At 31.2% G+C, this 24,786-nt stretch overlaps 2 protein-coding genes across 3 annotated transcripts in view; one reads left to right on the top strand and one right to left on the bottom strand.

The window, feature by feature from the left end:
• The window catches only part of LOC106688682 (polyamine-transporting ATPase 13A3), a 58,397-nt gene that overhangs the window by 27,410 nt on the left and 6,201 nt on the right, over window positions 1-24,786 (bottom strand). Inside the window, exon 1 of one of the 2 annotated variants that reach the window (XM_067049352.1) lies at window positions 21,602-21,713. The exons of the other annotated variant lie outside the window; for it this stretch is intronic. Within the exon in view, the coding sequence (XP_066905453.1) occupies window positions 21,602-21,680 (79 nt within the window). The 5' untranslated portion in view covers window positions 21,681-21,713. Of the gene's footprint in view, window positions 1-21,601; window positions 21,714-24,786 lie in introns of those variants that run through there. 2 annotated transcript variants of the gene reach the window in all.
• Window positions 6,861-13,504, top strand: LOC106688683 (glucose dehydrogenase [FAD, quinone]). The gene is made up of 4 exons (XM_014433261.3): window positions 6,861-7,104; window positions 9,296-9,466; window positions 10,835-10,994; window positions 12,169-13,504. Exons 1-4 carry the CDS (start codon window positions 6,900-6,902, stop codon window positions 13,442-13,444), a joined length of 1,812 nt encoding a protein of 603 aa, XP_014288747.1. The 5' UTR covers window positions 6,861-6,899; the 3' UTR covers window positions 13,445-13,504.

Here is a 24,786-nt window from a genome sequence, read left to right as displayed (position 1 = left end):
TATATATATAATGTATGTAAATTTTATATCATTTTTTGGAGCCTAAGAGGAGAAAAAAGGCAGTTATTTCACCCCAATTTTTGATTACTTAATTGAAAACTAGGTATAATTACTAGTCAAAATTGATGAGTCTGCCAAGTATAGGTAGGGGGAATAAAAAATGGCGGCTGTTTCAAAATGTAAAAAATAATTAAATTTTTTATTCGGAGCTCTATATCTTTACGATTACCAACAACAATAGAAAATTTAAGAGAACATCATTTAAAGTAGAGTAAATTTGCTAAAATGTAAGCCCAAATAGAGCTATTTACGTCCAATAGTTCTCGAGATATAGCTTTTTAAAAAGCAACATTTCATAAAAATTTATTTTGAAAAATCTAAACCTCAAAAACCATTTGACGTACAGATGTCCATAACCACTCAAATTAAAGCTAGTTTAATGAGCTATAAAGTAGATTATGATGTTTATTTTCGTAGGAGTAATAGTTTACATGCAATTTGCTAAAATATATTGATTTATAGTTGTTCGGACAAATGTACATTTGCCAAATTTGTATTCATTTGTGAATATCATAAAAACTACTACCCTTACAAAGATAAGGATCATAAACTACTTTATAGTAAGCTAAATTTCCTTTATTTTGAGTGTTGGCAGGCATATGTGCGTCTTATGGGTCTAGAGATATGTTTTTTCAAAACATTTTATATAAACAACTAGAATTTAACATTTTGTTAAATATCATAAAAACTACTAATCTTATAAAGTATTTGTAATATTGTAATACTATAAACTATTTTATAGTAAATTTAACTAGCTTTAATTTGAGTGCTGGCAGATATCTGTACGCCCAATGATTTCTGAAATAAAGTTTTTCATAAATTAAACCTGTTGTCCTAACAACTATAAATCAATTTATTTTAGCAAATATCATGAAAAATACTATTCCTACGAAGGTAAAGGTCTTAAACTACTTAATAGTACAATTATTTAGCTTTAATTTGAGTGCTAGATATAGATTTCTCAAAATAGATTCACCAACTACTGATATTTCAGTACATTTTTATGAAATGTTGCTTTTTAAAAGACTATATCTCGAGAGCTATTGGATGTAAACAGCTCTATTATGGCTCATATTTCAGTAAATTAACTCTTCTTTAAATAATGTTATTTTAAATTTTCTATTGTTGTTGGTAGTTTTTATGATATTGAGCTCCGAATGAAAAATTAATATTTTTAAACAGCCACCATTTTTATTCCCCCTACCTATACTTGGCAGACTCATCAGTTTTGACTAGTAATTATATATAGTTTTTATTAAAGTAATCAAAAGTTGGGGTGAAATAACTGCCTTTTTTTCTTCCCGGCTCTTGTACTACCTCTAGAGATCACTATAAGAACAGGAGGGATGACATCCCTTTATTTCAAGAATTTCTCTGACAGTTTCTCCCCTTTCTTAACTTGACACGGCCCCAGTAGGACTGTAAAATGGGTCATTTCGAAGGGGACTCTTCCTATGCTTGGCACGAATTCCCTCTAATAGCTGTTGTATCGCTGAAGTAGTTTATTCTATTCCTGGGTACTTTTGATCGGATACTTAAAAAAAAAAATAAAATTTCGTTTTCATTAATTTGTAAAATACCTTTTTCTAATATTTGTTTATTAATACTTTTCACTGTACACCTTATTTTATATATATTTTAAATCATATTTAGCCACATCATAGTTTAATTTTATTTCAAGTTATCTATCCTCTTACTTCCTTAAATTATTTTAGTTGTTCGTATCCTTTTCAATCCTGATGAAGCCCTGCAAAGTGGGGCGAAACGTTTGCTCACGATAAATAGTTTATCACTATTTGAGTTATTTTGACCGCTCCCGGACCATCTTTCTTTTATATATTGCACACGGTGAATCAGCTATCTTCCAATTAAAAGAAAAAATTCATTTTAATCTTATTGAATTTCAACAACAGAAGTGTATATGTTTTATGCAGCAATAAAGTCAACATATATAATATCTGATAATATATATTATATTATATAACTGTTATTTATTTAACAGCTATCAATCCTTGTAAAGGTGCAAGAGCTATAAACATCGAAAATTTAATGATCAATTTCTGTAGATATTAACATCCTCGCAGGGATAAAATGCATTTATGTCCATAAGTGACATGCCGACTTGAAGAAAATGCGTAAGTAAAATCAAGTCTGATAAATTGATTAATTTATAGGATCTAGACAATCATCGTTATGTCACTTTAAATGAAAAATAAAAATCGTGAAAGAATGTTGGAAATTTATTAAATACATTTGAAAATGAGATATGAATCACTATCTACGATAAAATTAAACATGTTTTTAAATTCCCGGAGATAAAGTGTGAAAAAAAGAATCCTAAGAGGTTGAAAAAAAAAAATGGAACAATTGTTTTCCTAATTTAATTTATATTACGTCCTCAACAACACTTTAGCTTACGTGGATGTGATAAATGACATTTTTTAAATTCGTTATTTTTAATAATTTATCAAGATCACTTTTGTCTAATGATGTCTTATAATCATAAATATAGTTATCAGAGAATTAAAAAAAAAACCCAAACCGAACCTGAAATCATTGGCTATTATTTTTATCGTCATTAAGTGCAAATATTATTACCACAATTTTTTGTTATAATATACTGCAGACAGAAAGAGTTATGGAGTTTCATGGAAAACTGCGCAAAAGATAACCGGTTAATAAACAAAACTTCTTATCACAACAACCTGCCCTAGCTTACTTCACAATATTTATTATCTTACAGTAATTATTTGTTCCTACCTTTCCTGTTCCTATTTTGTTCGCAAAGCTTCAAAATTATTTTAACAAGAAATTGCATCAGACTGAGTTATTGATTTTTACAACAAATGATTACCATTTATATTAATTGATCAATCCAACCTAAATGTGAGAGTGGGTAACTCAATGTCAATACATTGTTTTAGTAACTCTAAGGACCCGGGTTAGAATTCGGCTGTGGTAGCTAATTATTTTCTGTTTCACCGTGAGTCAGTCCTGTGGGGCCGGGGTCCACCCAGCTTCATTAAGTAGATACCCACTTAATAGGTTAAGTATACCGTTAGTCTAATAATTATATAATAGTTGTACTCCCTTACAAAGTACTGCACCACTGACCCTTCCTGAGTTGAAATGGTAAAGAATTATTTTTTTTTTAATTCAACTTCAATTATAATCACAAAAATATTTAAATTATCGATTGTAACCAAGTCATTAACAGAAGACTTGTTAACGACAGTACATTTTACTGATCTTCCAGGATTCTATTTCAAGTATAGTTTAAGATACATAATCATGAGAGATGTTTGGGGGTGCGGTCAAAATATAACACAAATAAGTTGAAGTCACTTATTTAATCGTGCCAACGTTTCGGCCAGAATTTCTAGCCTTCATCAGGGCTAAGAACAGAACAAGATAATAACCAATGAACACAGAAAATATAAACAGAATGACATAAAGTAAATAATTGTACAGAATGGAATTAATAAAATTAAAGTGATGAAAGAAGTGGAAAATAAAATTTATACATAGGCAATTGAAAAAGTAGGTAAAATATTATAATTAAGGAAATAAAATAAAAATTTGATGTTATATAATGCAAAGAAATACGAATATTTTAATTCATTAATAATTTAAAAACTAAAATCATGGAAAGGAAAAATAAAATTGAGAGAAAGAAAATATATGTAACAAATGAGATATGTAACCATAATATTAAATAAAGAAGCAAAATATATGTTAAGTTTAAAAAAATAAAATAATAAAAATAAAATAATAACAACAATAATAATATATGGTGAACATAACTATAGAACACAATATAGTTAAGATAGCTAGAATAACATAGCTTTGGGTTAATGTGTAATAAAAAACACCTTCATTAGTAAATTTAACATTATTTTAAATATATTTTTTCAATTTTTTGAGGCTGGTAAGTATTTATTAAATAAATCAAAATTGTATCCTTAAATAGTCTCAACACTTTTTATTACATTAATAGTCCAACGTTTCGGCCATCCTCAAGGACAATTCATAGGGTGTGTTTGACTTGTAATTAATGACCTGGGCAGAATAGCCTGCAAAATAATTTTTAAATTTTGATGTGAGGTGAGAATTTATATTGAAGGTATGTTATATTATTAGTGATAATGTTGTTGTTATAAATGTTACAAATGAATATATAATATAAGCTGTTAAATGTTTAGTTTGTTCTTGAGGCCGAAACGTTGGACTATAAAAAGTGTTGAGACTATTTAAAGATACAATTTTGATTTATTTAAGCTTATTGTTATCTAAAAAAAAAGTATGCATTTCATTTTACAAATTAGTAGCTTATTCACAGTGTTCGAGCAGTTAACAAGGGAAAAATAGGCATTGTAAGGTAAATAAGCAGCATCGGTTATAGAAAGTACTTAAATTATTCCAAGAACCCAAGAGGAGAAAAAATCAGTTATTTCACCCTAATTTTTTATTAACTTATTGAAAACTATCTATAATTACTAGTCGAAATAGATGAGTCTGCCAAGTATAGTCGGGAGGAATAATGATGGCTGTATCATAACGTTAAAAAAAAAAAAATCATTTAGAGCTCGTTATAAAACTACCTATAACATTAGAAAACCTAATAGAACATCATTTAAAGTAAGAGTAAATTTACCAAAATATGACCCTTAATAGAGCTGTTTCATAATTCTCGAGATACAGTTTTTCTTTTAAAGCAACATTTCATAAAAAATGTACTGAAAAATCAATAGCTAGTGAATTTATTTTTTGTAAATCTATATCTCAGGAACCATGAGACGTAGATATGTCTATTAGCAGTCAAATTAAAGTTAGTTTATAGCACATAGTAATTTATAAGGTAGAGTTATTTTCCAAGATATTTACTAAAATAAATTAATTTCTGACTGTTCGGAGACTATTAACCATATGAAGATGAACGTTATAAATTACTTTATAATACATTGAATTAGCTTTAATTTGAGTGCTGGCAGACATCTGTACGTCAAATGGTGTTAATGATAGAAGTTACCGAATATGACTTTTGATCAAACTTTGTCCTGGAAAACCACACATCTCTCAAATGTCCCGTTGAACCATTACAATCCCCAATCAATCTCCTTTCATTAAAACCTGTCAACTTTCAGTTTCTTCCCTTTTTTTCCCTTTTCCTATGGTTGCCTGGTACACGGCAGGCTCTCGGATGAACTTGAAGCTGAACCTAAACATCTTACAAATCGCTAATTAAATTTGTTTTCGGGATCAGCAGAGATAGGCACATAACCCAGTATTACGCCGAGCTGAAGCGGCTCTATCCCTCTTTCGGGTGCCAGTATTTCCTAGCTTCCTTTCTACACCAGGTAATCAGTACTCAGTGCCTCTCCTACATCCTAAAAACCTGTATTTCTAATCCTCCACTACTAGGTCCCGTCCACCTTACTTCTAATCCTCCACCTCAAAGAACTGTGTTTGACAAATCCTTCTATTTCAATTTTCCTCTCACTCGAACTCCATTCTCTCGAACATACGTCATACCACTAACCGTAATGAACTAGCCGATAACGCTGCAAGAGAAGCACTCGCGCTTCCGGGACGGGGTAAAGCAATTTTAACTCCGTCAGAGATATGCAGGCCTCTTGTAAAGGAAGTCAAAGATAAATGGCAATCTATGTGAAACGAAAGCCCAATGAGCAAATTAAAAATTATTAAAAAGGATGTCAAGCCCTGGGGTACCTCCAGTCGCAAATGCCGTAGAGAGGAAGTTGTACTGACTAGGCTGAGAATAGGTCACACGAGGCTCACCCACTCCTATCTTATATCAAAAGAAACGCCTCCGAACTGCCAGAATTGCAATAACAATTTAACAATAAGGCATGTTTTCCAACGATGCCCATATTTTACACCACACCTCAATAGCTTGGGACTAAGCCAAGATATCTCAAAAACCATTGGAGACGATGATAAGGCAATAGAATTGGTGTTTCGGTTTTTGAAATCACAAAATTTACTGACAAAAATATGAAAAAAAAAATAAAGACAGAAAAAAAAAATAATCAAATCAAAAAATAAATAACATTTAACGAATATTAGCAAAATTAAATAAGATGTTGATGGCGTTGATGACCAATGAAGTTTGGCGCCACTAAACAAACAAACAAACAAACCACTAACCGTTCCCTGGTTTAAGTTTAAATCTCTTCTGATGAACTATCTATACCTTATCGAAACATAATAAATATTTTATTAAACATAGGCATATATTATTTGTAAATATTGAAACTAATTTTTAAGTATTCACTTTGTATTAAAAAGTTACTCACTAAGTAATTATAGTATAAGTTATAAGTGAGGGCGGCCTGACTGGTTTGGTCAATATATTATTCAACCTCTAATTTGGTCTATTGGGACTTGGTTCCAGAACAGTAAACTATTTTCTGTTGTATTTGACATATTCATCTAAAGGACTGATTCTGAAATCTAGATATTTAGACCAGTATATGTATACCCCGGTTGCTGTTCTATGAAAACCATTGTCCGTTATAACGCGAGACTAAGTGACAACCTCCAGGATATTCCTGATCCTTTAATTTGTAAAAATGTGTAAAAGAGAAAAAAAAAATTGTTATGGATTATAGCGGTTACAAAAAATATCACTGTGAAGCCTCTTAAATTTCAGCTAATCTGCCTATGTCGCTTGTCCATGAAGATAGCAAAGAAAGTAGGAAACTGGGTCATTTTATTTTAGTAAATAAAGAGACCTTCTTGGGGTTTATCTCTGGGACAAATAGTAGCAGACATTTGACGATGGCTGAGCTAAGCGCAGACAGACTTTGAGCAGCACGATGGAGGGTGCAACCATGTTCCCACCGGTCCTGGGGGGGCCACCAGTGCTGACCCCCCACACCCGGGGCTTCATCATGCTCCTCGTAGCAGCCGTCACCTACCTCAACTACCCGACGGTCGACCCGAGGGGCAGGGTAACCTTGGTGCCAGAGAGTCAGATCCAACCATCCTACGACTTCATTGTAGTTGGAGCAGGGTCTGCAGGTTCTCATCTTATTTTCTTATAATTGGGAAGGATAGTGATCGAGTTGGATTATAGATTATGATACTATATTTATCACCATGTTAACCCTTATCAGTCGCTAACTTTTTATGCGTTATCCTCACTAGGTTATTGGTCGTCTTGGTAAATATGATAAAAAAAATTTTGTATTGTAAAAATATTATTATTATTATTATTTATTTTACACATATATGAGATTCAAATAATTAGTTATTTAGAAAAGGCAGTTATATATAACTGGAGATGTTAATTACTCTGTTATGGATACTTAACTAATAAGCAGTCCTGCCGATTTTTCCAACAAAAGGATACCCACTCAGCGCCTTAAATAACGGTATAACTATTTAATAGTTACATTAATGTCACATTGGGTTAGGCGTAATCGTTAGTAGTACAAGTAAAGTCAGTGAAGTAACTGCTGCTTTAATAATCACATGTATACGCCTTGACAGTGAACTATCGTACACTTTCAGATATTACGGCAAAAGTGTCTGCCAATACCATGGGAAAAATACTTGATAGTTACAATCATGACAGCATTAACTATCAAGACAGTTTTACTATCGGACTGAATCGTTAATAGTACAACTAATGCAATTGGACTAACAGTTCCATTAACTGCCAACATACATTCGCCTCGACAGTGAACTGTTGCAACATATTAACCTTACGAAATGTAATTACGATAAATTGTATCAGCCACAGGTCCCAAAAACAAATTTGCCCAAGAACTTAAAATCAGGGAGTCTCGGTATGTTTCGCTTTGTCACCTTCCACTGCAGCGACAAAGTACGTACAAGAGCCGGGAATAAAAAAAGGCAGTTATCTCACCACAATTTTTGATTACTTTAATGAAAACTATTTATAATTACTAATCAAAATTGATGAGTCTGCCAAGTATAGGTAGGGGGAATAAAAAATGGCTGCTGTTTCAAAACCATAAAAAAACATCAATTTTTTTTTTTTTTAAAACTACTAACAACACTAGAAAATCTAAGAGCACATTATTTAAAGAATAGTAAATTTGCTGAAATATTAGCCTTAAAAGAGCTATTTACGTCCAATAGTTCTCGAGATATAGCTTTTTAAAAAGCAAAATTTCTTGAAAATGTACTGAAAGATTAGTAGTTAATTAATTTATTTTGAGAAATCTATATCTCAGGAACTATGTGACGTAGAGACGTCTATTAGCACTCAAATTAAAGCTAGTTTAATGGACTATAAATAACTTTATGACCTTTACCTTCGTAGGAATAGTAGTTATCATTTCAGAAATTATTGGACGTACAGATGTCTACCAGCTCTCAAATTAAAGCTAGTTAATTATGTTTATCTTTGTAGGAGTAGTAGTTTTTATGATATTTGACAAAATAAACTCACAAAATGTTGATTTCTAGTTAGTCGTATAAAATGTTGGATTTTTGAAAAAATATATCTCTAGATCCATAAGACGCACATATGTCAGCCAACACTCAAAATAAAGGAAACTTAACTTACTATAGAGTAGTATATGACACTTATCTTCGTAGGGGTAGTAGTTTTAATGGTATTCACATATGAATATAAATTTGGCAAATGAAAATTTATCCGAACAACTATAAACCAATTTATTTTAGCACATTTCATGTAAACTATTACTCCTACGAAGATAAACATCATAAACTCCTTTATAGTTCATTAAACTAGCTTTAATTTGAGTGCTAGTAGACATCTGTACGTCAAATGGTTTTTGAGATATAGATTTTTCAAAATAAATTTTTATGAAATGTTGCTTTTTAAAAAGCTATATCTCGAGAACTATTGTACGTAAATAACTCGATTAGGGTTCATATTTTAGCAAATTTACTCTTCTTTAAATGACGTTCTCTTATATTTTCTTGTGTTGTTCCTACTTTTTAAGTATAGAGCTCCGAATGAAAAATTAGTTTTTTTTTTACCGCTTTGAAACAGCCGCCATTTTTTATTCCCCCTACCTATACTTGGCAGACTCATCAGTTTTGACTAGTAATTATACATAGTTTTCATTAAAGTAATCAAAAATTGGGGTGAGATAACTGCCTTTTATCTCCTCTTGGGCTCCTGTACTATGTGAGAGGTGACATACGATAAGGGTCAAATTTAGTAACACGAATACCTGAAACTAAGTACTTTTGACAATTTTTACACTTGTAGGGTGCGTGGTGGCCAGCCGACTGTCAGAAAATCCAAACTGGACAGTATTCTTGTTGGAAGCAGGCGGAGATGAAACGGCTCAGACAGACGTGCCTCTACTCACTAGAGATCTCTACGGAACCCAATACGATTGGAACTACACTACAGTCCCTCAGCCGAACGCCTGCAGGGGTAAATATCTTATAGTAGCACTTGTATTCCTTAGTTTGTATCATTACTATTCTTTTTCCCAACCCCTTAAACATATAAATATTAATAACATTTAAATATATTATTTATAGATATTCATACTAAAATCTGCTCCGGTTCCTTTTAGTAGAGGATAAAAAAGAAACTAAGTAAAAATTCTGAGTACTTGCAAATGTATTGAGTATTTGCAAGGTTGCGCTAAGTGTGCCCCACTTGGAAGTTTCGCTTTTGAAACTTAAATTTAAATTCACTTCACTTACTAAACTAACTTACTCTCCCATTGGGCCATTGTTCTTTCTCAACTGTTCTTTGCCAAGTCACTGTTTCACTGGCAGTGTTTGAAAGAGAGGGTTAGACATAAATTGGAATGAGATGAAACAGGTTTACATTCTTTCACTGCACACATACAGAACAGAATACAAATCATCAAATCAACATCATACCAACTTAAACACCTCATCTTTATTAGGCGTAATTTATTAGAATATATGAATTCATTGTCTATTTTTTCCATGGTGGAAAAGTATCAAAGACCGCAACAACGCATTTTAACTTTTATCAACGCATTATAGAAACGGTCTAAACTACAAAAGACTGATCTACATGACAATTATAAGGCCTATCTGGACATACGGAGTTGAGCTTTGGGGCTCAACTAAACCATCAAAGTCCACCCGAATCCAATCCTTACAGTCTAAAATCCTTAGTAAAATCCTTGATGCTCCTTACTTTGTCATGAATCAAGTCATCCATCAGGACCTCAATATCGCATATGTTGCCGATTTGGCCAGAACCAGATACCAATCCTTCCATGGAAAACTACCAAACCGCCCAAATCCGCTTGTTTCTAACCTGGCTTCTCCGTCTTAGCCTAATAATCCTCCTAGGCGTCTGAAAAGAAGATGGCCTCGAGATCTTCTCCTCTAGAAATGTTATTTGAGTTCTATCAATGGGTAGATTTTCCACATGTTTGTATTAGGTCACTATGTCACCTACAGCAAATTTACTTATTTTATATATTGTATACAGTTGTAAATAAGAATAAATAAATTATTAAAAAAATCTTTATAGACCTTGGTAGTATCTTAGATATGCAAATTGATTGCGCTGGGGTACGTACAAAGTATATCAAGTGCGTATGCGTTGTTTCCTTTCCATCACCAAAAAAATAGACCATTAATTAAGATATTTTAATAAATGATGTCTTGAAATATGGAGAACAAAATTCGGAGATGAATAAGGTGCTAAACACCACAAGCAACAACATGAATAAATAAAAAAATAAGAAATGAGACTGCCTAAGCTAATAAATCTTTATTCATACTAACACGTTTTTACCCTCTAAACAAGCCACGAACGGAGTCTGCAACTGGCCAAAAGGGCGAGTGCTGGGCGGAACCAGCGTGCTCTCCGACAACATGTACGTGAGAGGGAACCGGAGGGACTACGACATGTGGGCTGCCAGAGGGAATCCTGGTTGGTCTTACAACGAGATATTACCTTATTTCAGGTATTTTTTTCTAATCTATTCATTTTATTTAAATTAGTAATCAAAATAAGAGATTGAAAGTGAACTATACTATTTCAATTTATGGCAGGGGAACCAGATATCACTTCTTCCATTATAAACTCCCTTGCCACCCAAACCCACTAGTTTCTAACCTTGCTTCCTCTTCCATTCCTGACAATCCTTCGAGGCGTCTGAAAAGAAGATGGCCACGAGACCTGCTAATGTAAAACGTCATTCGAGTGCTACCAATGGGTAGTTTCTCTACACGCCAATTCCACCAGAGATCAGATTTACTAAATGTATTATAATGTACATTTGTAAATAGCAATAAATAAATATATTAAAAAAATAAATTATGGCAGTGAAGCACTGAAGAGTACGCCAAGGTGCGAACGATTTAAAACAATTTTTTAAATTCATTCAATACATTTCCGCCATTGATTGAAAAGATAGGTAATCTAAATAACCTCAATCTTCCATTTTTATTCCAGTTCATACAAAATATATGAAATCAAATCTCATTTAATAAGTTGTTTTTTTTAAATGGATGAGGTAACGTAATCTTCTGTGCCTAAACTCTAATAAAAAAAAGGAAGCTATCTCGATAATCAAAGACAAAGAAGTATTTTCGGGGCTTTGATTGGCCATACTGTTTGGTCCAACCTAGGGGACGTATGAAAGAGCAACTTTCAGTAATAAGGTCCGGATGGAATATTTGCTTGGTATTATTATTACTAAGTATTATTTTTACGAAGATAAGGCAAAGGGCCTCTCTCACAACAAGTAGGTTCCTTTTTCACCGAAACTCTTGAGTATTCCCTGAAAATTGCTGCTTTCCCAACATTTTTGGAAAATATCGTTATTAAGCAATGTCAACTGCAATAACCTCTATGAATAATGTTTTACTGCAGGTTTTAACTACGAAATCTTCTTATTTCCAACAGTGCAATGCAATGGTACAACTCCTTCCTCTCAGATAAAACACAGTATGCAGTCATATCAGGCCTACCTCCTTCAAGACACTTCCCCCTCTTATGTGGTGTTCCTCAGAGTTCGTCTCAATCCCCGATCCCATTTGCTGCTTAAATCAATGACCTTCTCTTACACATTCGTCACTCTTAATACTGTATTTATCTGATGATTTCCGATATTATTGATTGTTGATTGATTTTAGGTTATCTGAAGACAACGAGACTCCAAAATACAGAGCAGACCGGCTGTATCACGGGGTAGGAGGCTACCTCACTGTCGGGATATCTCCTTACCTGACGCCCCTGGCGAATGCCTTTGTGACGGCCGGCGAGCAGATGGGCTATCGCAACATAGACTTCAACGCGGCCAACCAGACCGGCTTCATGATACCCGAGGCCACGATTCGAAACGGCACTCGATGCAGTACCGCCAAAGCATTCCTTCGTCCGGCCAGGAACAGACCCAACTTGATCGTCTCCTATTATTCAACTGTCACGAGAATACTGATCGGAGAAGTCAATAAAACGGCCTACGGGGTTCAGTTCCTGAGAAATGGCACCTACTACACAGTATACGCAACTAAAGAAGTCATTGTCTGTGCTGGCAGTACCAATTCCCCACAACTTCTGCTACTCTCTGGAGTCGGTCCAGAACAACAGCTGAAAAGCTTAAACATTCCAGTGTACGCTAACTTGCCTGTAGGGCAGAATTTACAAGACCACGCAGGAGTACCTCTATTTTTCCTCGTGAACCAGAGCGTAACTATAACCAGGAGGGTATACGAGAGCGGTATGGCCATCTTCGACTACGCTATGGAAGTGAGCAGTCCACTCTCCGATCCATTGGCAACAGAGACGATAGGCTTCTTGAATTCTCCATACGCGAACCCGAACATAGACTACCCTGACGTGGAGATGTTGATGTGCACCTCGCTTCCGAACCACTTCAACGAATTGCAGCTCTTCTACATCGTGGTGCTGACTTTGCACCCGAAGAGCGTCGGGAACATCACCTTGGCCAGTTCCAACCCATTTCAAGCTCCACTAATTGACCCCGGTTACTTCTCGGTTCCTTCAGATTACCCGATGCTGGTCACCGCTACTAAGATGGCTTACAACATATCTCAAACCCCCGCCCTTCAGGCCTACAACAGTACTCTCTTCATGCCTCTGTACCCACAATGCAACAGCCTCCCACCCCTTTCCGAGACATTCTGGACCTGCTTGGTCACCAACTACTCTACCACGGTCTTCCACGTGGGGGGTACCTGCCGCATGGGTCCCTCGAGTGACCCAACGGCAGTTGTCGATCCTCACCTCCGAGTCCACAATATCACTGGTCTCAGGGTTATAGACGCTTCTATCATGCCGATTGTGGTGAGTGGAAATACCAACGCTGCTATAATAATGATTGGAGAAAGAGGCTCTGCATTCATATACCAAGACTATAACGTTAGGAACCCAACACCTGCTACTTGACCATCTTAAAAACTTAATCATGAAAAATGATGAATCATGAAGAAATTTATTATTTCATTTGTATAACAAAAAAATACAACTAATAAATGAATTTTAAAAAATGTGTATGAGTTGTATTAATTTCTCTTCCCCTCTTGCATAATATAGGTTCAATAAGCCGTGAGTTTCAAGTCATTCAGGATAACTGAGAATTTTTGCATCCAAATGTAATTCACTAATTTGAATTTCCAAAATCTAACTATTTTATAAAAAAATAAATAAAAATTAATTAGTTAGTAGTAGGCAGATAGTTCGGGGTGATGGTCAAGGAAGGTGCCTGGCTTTGACCTATTAAAATAAGTATTTTTTATAAGTTTTTGCTTTAAAATACATGTACCTACGAAATATTTTCATTAAATGGTTGCTTCTTCCTTTCTAATGGTTGCAGCCCCTAAAAACATAGATTTCCTAAACTAAAGGAAAAACTATTACAAAAATATTTTTTCAAATCAGACTGGTAGGTTTTGATATTTGTATTGGTATTGGAAACAGGTGGGGGAACTACTTTTTCCAACCCCTGGCGGTTCGAAGTTACCGCCGCGTACTAACCAAGGTGGAAATGTCAAGAATCATTTATCGGGACCGTTCAGAAATGAATATTAACTGCTATAGGTGGGAATCGAACCCATAACGTTCCCAGACGGTCTCGCTCCAACGACCGTCGCAACTCTAGTTCCTGATATCAATGCACTGAAAGAATCAAACACTTAAGCTTTATCTATTAGTATAGATGTACGAGCAACGCAGTCAGCAAACCGCTTATCGTGAGTCACATCCGGCTGTTAAAGGATATCCTCTTTGATGAAATTAAATAATAAATATATTAATAAATAAAAAATGTATGGATAATATGTTTGTTATAGATACATGTCAGATGCATTTTTTTAAAATAATGCATATATGCATTAACAATAATGCAGAAATGAGTATTTATTATATTTTTAAACTATTTTATACGAATGTTAAAACTGATAAAGAATTTTTTTAAAAAGTAATTTCAAAAATGAACGAATCTTTTTTTCAAAGATATTTCAAGATATTTGGCGAAAGTGAAAGCGAAAATAATCTTTAATTAATCATAGATCCCCTCAAAGGAAAATGAATTAATTTTTCATCCGTTTGGTTTTGTACAATTGTAATACATACCAGCTTTTGAAATGCAATTATTAGACTTGGCCCGAAAGGATTATGAAAATCGAAATTTAAATGTCTTCTCATTGTAATTGAGAATTTTTACATCTAGGAAAAATGTACTTTGCTTTCAAATAAGATGCTGACAAATATTAAAAATTTAAAAACCATAATGAAAATATATATTTGAGCAAACATTTTCGAACGTTGACAGTATTAAACATTAATTGAAAAAACAAATAAACAATGTGAACTTGAATTCTATAAAACGTTTTTTGCAATTCTACCACATCGTTATCATCAAAGTTACTTGCTACGTAACACGTGAAATGTACATAAATAATTTATAATTAAATGGAATTTGGTCCGGGTGCGGTCAAATAGTAAATTGGTGTACTATTTTTACTAAATTTTATTTAGTTTTTTTATTTTATAATTTATTTATTGTTATTTACAACTGTATAAAAATATATACAACAAGTAAATTTGCTGCAGGTGACATAGTGACATGATATAAACATGTGGAGAATCTACCCATTGATAGAACTCCAATTTTTATTAAATTAAATTTTTTAATTTTTATAAAAATAAAAATAGTACACTAATTTACTATTTGAGTTTTATTTGACCGCACCCGGACCAAATTCCATTTCTAGATACACACGGTCAATCAGCAATCTTCCAATAAATAATTTATCTACATAAATGCATATAAAATGATGAAATAGTTATTTAATAAGTAGATTAAAAAATTATACCTTAAAACTAGCAGAATCCGGCAATGCTTCGCTATTGCTATATTTGAGGATGTATATACATTAATTTAACACAATTGAAACTTTGATGAAGTGAACAGACGGTGACTACACTAACCTAAATGGTAACAGCTAACTTCTCGGTATAGTCATTAATGCTGGTCGCATTTAGGTGACTTTTTCTTATGATTCAATTTTGTTAAAAGAGGTCAAAATTAATGTAGGAGGCATTCAGCTTGCCAATAGTTTTATTAATGTAGGGATATTGAAACTGGATAAAATTCAGAGGAGTTATGAACGATTAAATGAACAGCGGAACTGGAATACAAATTTTAAAAAATCCTTCAAATGAATTGAGGTGAAAAATTTTTAAATATTTTTTTTTACTTCAGGTTTCAGACAACACTAAAACTAATATGTATATATAAGAAGAGAGTCAGGGTTGCGGTCAAAAAAAGAACAAATAGTTAATAACTATTTTAATGTCCGACGTTTCACCCCACTTTGTAGGGCTTCATCAGGGCTAAAAAGATGTTTTAAAAAAACTGAGAATATTACAACAATAAGATAATTTAAGCTAGGATAAATATTATGTAAAAATAAAGTGATAAGAAATTACATATAAATAAAAAGAAGGAAAAAAATATATTATTAATAGAAAAGAATAAAAAAAGTACAGGGGACGTACATAAAAAAAAAAAAAAAGAAGAAGAAGAAAGTAGAGATTAAATAAACTAAAAATAAAAAATAATTTTTTTTCCTGTTTTATTTTTGTTTTATGTACGTCTCCTTTACTTTTTTTATTATTTTTTATTAATAATATAATTTTTTATTATTATCATTGTTTATTCAAGTTTATTTTATATTGATACTATTTTATGCCTTCCTTCCTTTTATTTATATGTAATTTCTTATCACTTTATTTTTACATAATATTTATCCTAGCTTAAATTACCTTATTGTATCTTATAGTTGTAATATTCTTAGTTTTTTTTGTATCTTTTTAGCCCTGCAAACGTCGGACATTAAAATAGTTATAAACTATTTGTTTCTCTTTTGACCGCAACCCTGACCATCTTCATATATATAAATTTTTACGGTCAACTATATATACATATATACAACTAATATGATTTGCTTTTTCCTAAAAGAAACATTTTTTGTCGACATACTTTACTGAAATCCCCATTATTATTTTTTAAATTTTTAGTGTATAAAAATCATTAATAGAATCAGTAATATTTTTTTCTTATTGTTCCGAAAGAGATAAATCGATTAGCACATAATAATCATGAAAAAAATATATATTTTTTGCGCTACGTGATGAAAATGTTTAATCTTATATATATTTTTTCAATTTCTTGAGACTGGTAATTATTTATTAAATTGTATCCTTGTATGGTCTCAATACTTTTATTACATCAGTAGTCCAACGTTTCGGCCATCTTCAATATAAATTCTCACCTCACATCAAAGTTTAAAAATAGTTTTGCAGACTATTATGGCCGGGTCATTAATTATAAGTCAAACACACCCTATTTTCTGAAAACTCGTAAATATTTAGAACTTTTAAATTTCAATTTATCCATACTATCACTACCATATAAACAAACTATTTATAACCTAATAGTTTATAAATAGTAAATATGGTTATAAATAGTTTGTTTATATGGTAGTGATAGTATGGATAGATTGAAAATTAAAAGTTCTAAATATTTTTGAATTTCTAGAAAATAGGGTGTGTTTGACTTATAATTAATGACCTGGCCAGAATAGTCTGCAAAACTATTTTAAATTTTGATGTGAGGTGAGAATTTATATTGAAGATTGTCCTTGAGGGTGGCCGAAATGGCCGAAACGTTGATTAATCAAAAGTTCTGGGACTATACAAGGATACAATTTTCATTTATTTAATAAATGTTTAATTATGTTAATATTTTATTTTTATCTAAAAAATCGGAACAGCCATTGTGCATAATCTTCCTGAGACAATCCTATACATTTAACAAAAAGCCCCATTATATTTCCTATGAAAGGTATGGTAATGCATAGTTCGTAAGTACGAACAAGCAAATATTTATTTTTATGAATTAGATTATCATATATTTAGCAATTTATTCAATCCTTAATCCTATTTGTAAATACAAGTAATGATGTTGAATCAATATCTATTTTATAAAGATCTTCTATAATAATGCAGAAATATTAGACACAGTGAATCATAGAAAAATAATAGAAGCAGTATACATCACTAAAAACATAAACAAAGCAATCAATTTTAAAACAGGCACCAAGACTTTATGCACACATTATATAGAAACTGTAAATAAATTAAAAATTTAGGGTTGTACAATAGTTATAGAATTTAGATCTATTTAATATTTTGTTTTTTAATATAATATGTTTTTAAATGTAGTTAGATTGTTTATCTTTGTAGTAATAGAGGTAGGAGATTATTGTTACAGTTCTATCTAGTTGTTATCATAGTTAAAGATAACCTTCAGGAAGGTAATTATCCTCCTTGTTTTATAAAATGTAATAGTTGATTATTATAGTAAGTTTCATTTATTGACAATAAGGAGTAATTTATATATTATACAGAAATGTTAATCTGGTAAATAGGTTGCAAATAGTTTAATAAATAATGTGATATAAGGTTAATGTTGTAAGCATGGGTTAATTTTGAGAATTTGTTTCTAGCTACCTGAAGATGGGGGATAACACCGAAACGTTGTTGTCTTTGTAAAAACTAATATAATTTAATCTAAGAAGATTATTATTCATTCACCATTTTAATATTAGTTATTAATAATGTATGTTTAATTTTAAATAAATATATAATCTATATCAAACTTCCAATTGTGTTTAGTTAATCATTAAGCATTCCCAAATTTAGCAATAGTGAAGCATTGCTAGTGAATAAACAAATAGAGAAATGTAGATATAGCTGACTAAAATTCAAATTAACTCAATTTTTTCTAAAAATAATCTTACACTTCTTAAAAAAATTAAATAAAAACTCCTTGTATATATTAATATAATTAACTGTAATAATAAAAATGATGATATATAAAATGCTATACGATTTAGAATATTGAATTTAGCAAAAAGTCCCATCGGATGAACGGTATAGAAGTCCAGAAACTAACAAAATTGAGATGTGGAAAAAAACCGTATCAAATACAGCTAATGGGGGAAATATTAGACCTAACTCTCATGATAAAAACTGGCCACACAGCGAATTTTCTTATCTAAGTCAAACTCAATGTCTGTCGAACTGATGAGAAATTGAGAAAGTATTACGGGCATTAGATAAAGTTCGTTGATTGTAAAAGTCTCTAAGTAAACATTAACAAGTCCAGCGTAAAGTTATCGATTGTCTAAGGCAAACAGAACAAGCTGACATTTTTTTTTGATGGATTAACTTGGCGTGTATCATTTCGACTCCACTCCTAGGCTCAAATAGGACTCCACATGCTTGCCTCACAAAGAGACTATTACAAAGAAGTAAGTTTTTCAAATTCGTTATGAATTAAAGCGAAGACTTAATATTAATTAATAAAACAAATAATGAAACGTATCGTTCATAAATCGTTCATTAACTACTTAATATACAGTGCATTATTTATAGATCTATATAATTAGATAAAGTTAAACATTATGAGATACTTGCCTAATATGCGATATGAAGTTAGTAATCAGTTACGTCATGAATTACTTTCTAGTGATCAATGAGGCACTAGGCAGATATACAAGCCTAGTGCCTCATTGATCATTAGTACAAGAGCCTGGTGGAAAAAAGTCAGTTATTTCAACCCAATTTTTAATTACTTTAATGAAATCAACGTATAATTATAAATCAAAGTTAATGAGTCTGCCAAGTATAGTTAGGGGGAACAAAAAATGGTGGTTGTTTCAAAATGTTAAAAAAAATAATTTTTCATTCAGAGTTCCATATCTTTGAAACTACATACACACTAGAAAACCTGATAGAACATAATTTAAAGTAGAGCAAATTGCAACAATTTATGAAATATATACTGAAAAATCAGAAATCGTTATCTCAGGCACGATGAGACATACAGATGTCTATTAGCACTCAAATTAAAACTGGTTTAATGTGCTATAAAGTAGTTTATGACCTTCATCTTCATAGGACCAATAGTTTTCATGATATTTGCCAAAAACAAATTAACATGATGATGTTTTCTAGTTGTTCGGATAACCTTTACACAGTTCATGAAAAACTTTTCATCAAGAACCATTAGTCTAACAATGTCTTCCATTACTCAAATTAAAGCCAATGTAATGCACTATAATGTAGTTTATAACGTTTTTCTTCGTAGAAGTAGAAGTTTTTATGATTTTTTTCAAAATGAATTCTTGAAATGTTGATTAATAGTTGTTTGAACAAAATTTTTTATTTATAAAAAAACATATCTTTGGAACCATTAAGACGTACAGATGTCTGCTATCACTCAAATTAAAGCCAGTTTAAAATACCCTATAATTTAGTTTATAACGTTTATTTTCCGACGGAGGGGAGGAGTAGTAATTTATATGATGTTTGCAAATGAATATTATTGTATATGAATATTAATTTTGCTAATGAAATTTTGTCTGAATAACTATAAATCAATTTATTTTAGCGATTGTCAATGAAAACGACTACTCCTACTAAGATAACCTTCATAATCTTCTTTATAGCAAATTAAACTAGGTTTTATTTTAGTGCTAATCAGTGCTTCCTATCCTCCTGATCATAAAATACAGGCTCAGGGCATTAAAAATACCCATTTTACTCGTCAAATACCCGCCACTTTGCAAGCTCTTGAAGAATCGTTATAACTGTAACTGTTAGATTGTTACAGTCATGATTGTACCGTCGCATTAGCTCTGGCGTTATAGTTGGTAGTTCAAATAATGTCAGTGAAGCAACTGTCACGTTAACTATCACATATGTACTCCTTAACAGTGAACTATCGTCCAGTTTCTGTTATTGAGGCAAATGTATTAGCAATTACCATAATGTTAGCTATTCGATAGCGATCTCTTTAAATATTTCGAAAATCGTCATTGTATTACCCTGAAGACGGGGCATGACACCTAAAGGTTGGTACGTTTTTAATATAAATTTAATAATCCTTTAACTGGAAGATTCTTATGGTATTAACTGGATTTAGTGAATGACATAATTTCTTCCTTATTAAACTATAATAGTTTATTTCATATCATACAGCAACGTTTCGGGAGATTTCCCCCATCTTCAGGCTGTTGATAACAAAAACCTATATTTGACATATAATTTTCTCCTATTTGTCTTACTTGCTAATATATTATAATATTAATGTCATTATTGAGTAAAAACTTTCTAATAGTCATACATTGTAGGAGAATAATTACCTTTCTCAAGGTACATTATAAGGTTACTTTTTAAAATGAATATCAATAGTTGTCAATAACAAAACAATGAACATATGTTTTAATATTAGATAAATTATTTTACTTATTATTATAATAGTGGTGTTACCATAATTAACAAGTGCTGTACTTTCAATATTGATCTATAATAACTTATCATTGAATAAATGTGTAGAACCTAATTTTAATGATGTTAATTTAATCCGAATGTAAAATTAAGTTAACTGTTATATTTTTATATTTCTGAAAAAAGATGAAGATAAGAATTTTCAACGGAAGTTAAGTACTTAATAAATGATTTAAGTTTTTTCTTGAAAACTTGAAATTGGCGTTGGACACCCAGTCATCTGAAAGGATTATGTAATTATGTCAAAGCAGTTGACATTTCGCCTTCTTCCAATCGTTGTAAGGTTATTCGAAATAGTATTTACAGATCATTTTTTTAAATCAAATATTACATTTTAACACTCTAGATTGTAAAAATTAAATGTTATTATGTTATATTACACATTATTTTTTCTTATATAATATTCATTATATTCCTTGTTACACAATCTGACTGACTTTTCGTGTAAACAAAGTCTCCAACATTTAAAATCAATCAGAAAGTTTCAGACAGGACTTTTTGAAAATAACAAAAAAAAACAAAAAAACATAGATATTACATATGTTTCTTACTAATTAAAACAATGAAATAACGTCTTTACATTTGGAAAACAAATATTTAATTTATTATTTCCCAGGCTCTTTTAAGAAATTACTTATTAATTATATATTTTTTTTAATTTATAAATTTTGGTTTGTTACTTACATATTGCTCTAATGAGAACTTTTTGTATTACGCGCCAAAAAATTATAGAGACCCGATAGCACCATTCCATCTTCGCCATTTCTAAACAAATTCTTTCTTCATCCCATCATTACTACTTGCTTCTCCGGACTAGCACAACACACTAATACCATCTGTGGCCATGTCAAGTGAGATCCCTGGCATGTAGCCAATCGTAAGCAGACTCAATGGCTATTTGTAAATAATTCAAAAAGAATTATAATAAAAAAATACAACAAAGGATTTATTATTGCAATAAAGCTGTGATCATTATTAAAATCGCATAGCCTTCTTAAATTATTGCAAATGAAAACAATAAATGTGTATTTAATCAAGATGAAATTTAAATATTGTTTGTAGTAAGATAACCCGGGTGGCGGTCAATAAAGGTATCAAAATAGTAAAAGAAACTATTTATTGTTAACTAACGTTTCGCCCCTCTTTGAAAGGAGGGCTTCGTCCGGTTTAAATGAAAAAACAATATGAAAAAATCATAGAATTAGCAGAACATTAAAATAGTGGACATTTCAAAACAATTGTTATGTTTATAAATTATATAAAAAATGAATAATGATAATAATATAAAAAGTATACACGTAGGTAAACCTCTATCGGTTATATTTATTAGTAACTAGTTTCTAGTCCACCTACATGTATACTTCCCTATATCATTATTATTGCTTTTTTACAAAATTTATGAAAATAACAATTGTTTCGATTTTTTTTATGTTCTGTTAATTCTATACTGTTTGTATCTTGTTTTTTTCGTTTAGTCCTGACGAAGTAATAACAAGAACTTGTTACTTATTTCAAATAAAAAAAATAAGATATTTTAGACGAAGATTTTTAGAACAGTTTGAATTTAAGTCTTATTACACTATTAAATGAGAATAAGAATTATCTGGTATTACAGAACACTTCATTGCTCATTGATTTTAATCAAACTCGTTAGAGCTGTTTCGGAGAAATTCGAAAAATAAATTTTATAAAGTGACAATAGGGTTCTTCATGGTTGATATAATAGCGGTATTCATGATCTGCTAAATGTAAAATGTTTTACCATGTTAAATACTATAAGTGTAGGATTGTGAGTAGCCCTATTTAAAGTCATGTTAAAAGTTAAAGGCATAAGAGCTCCTAGCGGATTTTCTGAGCAATTTGTTTTATAACCTTTCCTTCCAAAAATTCATGTTATTTTTTACTTCCAAGTTTTGATTAAAGTAATTTATTACAACATACCTAAATTCAATGAAAAAAAAAAAGAAAAGTTGTATGAACCTTTGGCTACTGAGTGCCTTGTTGATCTTGTAACTTGTGAGGAAGATGAAAATTGGCAATTGTCATTACACTATTATTAATATCATCCATTGCTTTATTAGTTATAAAAACATACAAAACAACACTAACACAACAACAAACCAAATGGTGACGAGCTCAGATAGTCTGTTGCATGACGTCATTTTCCATTTAGCAGACCTTGTAACAGACTCTCAACAATGTTATATCGTTGGAAAAAGAATAAAATTATTTCGCAAAAGAAGGAAATATTTCGCCATTAAACTCAAGTTTTTCCATTTAACACCCTTTAACATGTTAAACTAAAGATCATGAATACCCCTAATAGGGTAAACATGTTACAGCGTGTTAAATGGGAAAACTCACGTTATTGGTTAAATATTTCCTTCTTTTACCATGTTAAAACGACATAACATATAAAATGGTTAAGAGTCTGTTAAATGCAGAATGACGTCACGCAACTGACCAGCCGAGCTCGTAACCATTTTGTTTGTTGTCGTGTTAGGTTACTTGCTCGTTGTTTTTATTGTTTTGGATGTTTTTATAACTAATAAAGCAATGAATGACAATAATAATAATGTAATGACTGTTGTCAATTAGCTCATCTCGATTCTCTTCCTCACAAGTGAGAAGATAGTAGCCAAACTTTCACACAACTTTTCTTTTTTTTTTTCATTGAATTTAGGTATGTTGTAATAAATTACTTTAATCAAAACTTAGAAGTAAATAATAACATGAAGTTTTATAAGTAAAGGTTATAAAACAAGTTGCTCAGAAAATCCGCTCGGAGCTCTAATGCATTTAACATGACTTTAAATAGGGCTGCTCACAATCCTATACTTATAATATTTAACATGGTAAAACATTTTACATTTAACACAACATCATGAATACCCCTAACATATAAATTCCGTTCTACCATGAATTCAACAGTTTGATGAATACGTAATGTAATCGGGAGAGATCGGGCGGTCTCTATTTTTCCTTTTTTTCTCCTTTAGTTATTCCTCAAATAATTTAATATTTTGTATTTATCCATTGTTTATTACTGCAAAAAAGAACTTGTTATTCATTTCAAATAAACAAATTTGAAATTATTTTAAAAAATAGTCATTTAAGCCCAGACAGTCTATTTCAATGAGGATAAGATCTAACTGATGTTAAATACTATTGTAATAAATAAATTGTACATTAATATGCCGAGTTTGATCAAAATCGTTTGAGATAAATAATTACCTATGTTTTATTTTCCTATATTGTTTTTCGGATCGTTTTCCTGTCATTGTTTGTTTATTTTATTTTTTCAAATTACTTTAATCTCGTAATTGTGTATTGTAATTTAGTTGAAAGTCACTTGAAATTATCATAATCTATAAATATTATGAAACATAATTTAAATTTTATTATAATTATGATCATGCGTCGTCTTGTTCAAAATAAATGATTCATTATTGGGAAAACATAACAATGACACACTTGAAATGGAACAAACATTATGCCGATAAATATTACATTAGAATTAATAATAGCTATTATCTACTAAATAAGTCTATTCAACTGTGAGAATGCAAGCCTTAATAAAATTATGAGATTACTCATGAATGTTCATGATTTATTAGTTGTTGTTAACAATTATATTCAACAATCAATTGTTAAAAATTATATAAATGATTAATTTTTGTTGTAATATAAAATGGTGAAAACCGGGTGCAATCTTACCTATTACCTATGCATTTTGGACATTTTTAGAGTTTTTTTGCGACTTACAATTACCTAAATATAAAATACATTTATATACAATTTTTCTTGTTTTGCCTTACGGCATTATATGATTAGCAGAAAACGTGGTCCGCTGAAGGTGGTTTTACATT

Source organism: Halyomorpha halys, unplaced genomic scaffold (assembly GCF_000696795.3).
Source record: "Halyomorpha halys isolate HHAL.00 unplaced genomic scaffold, Hhal_1.1 Scaffold1176.1, whole genome shotgun sequence".
NCBI lineage: Eukaryota > Metazoa > Arthropoda > Insecta > Hemiptera > Pentatomidae > Halyomorpha > Halyomorpha halys.
The sequence above is the reverse complement of the archived record's forward strand: the minus strand, read 5'-3'. Positions and strand labels throughout refer to the sequence as shown.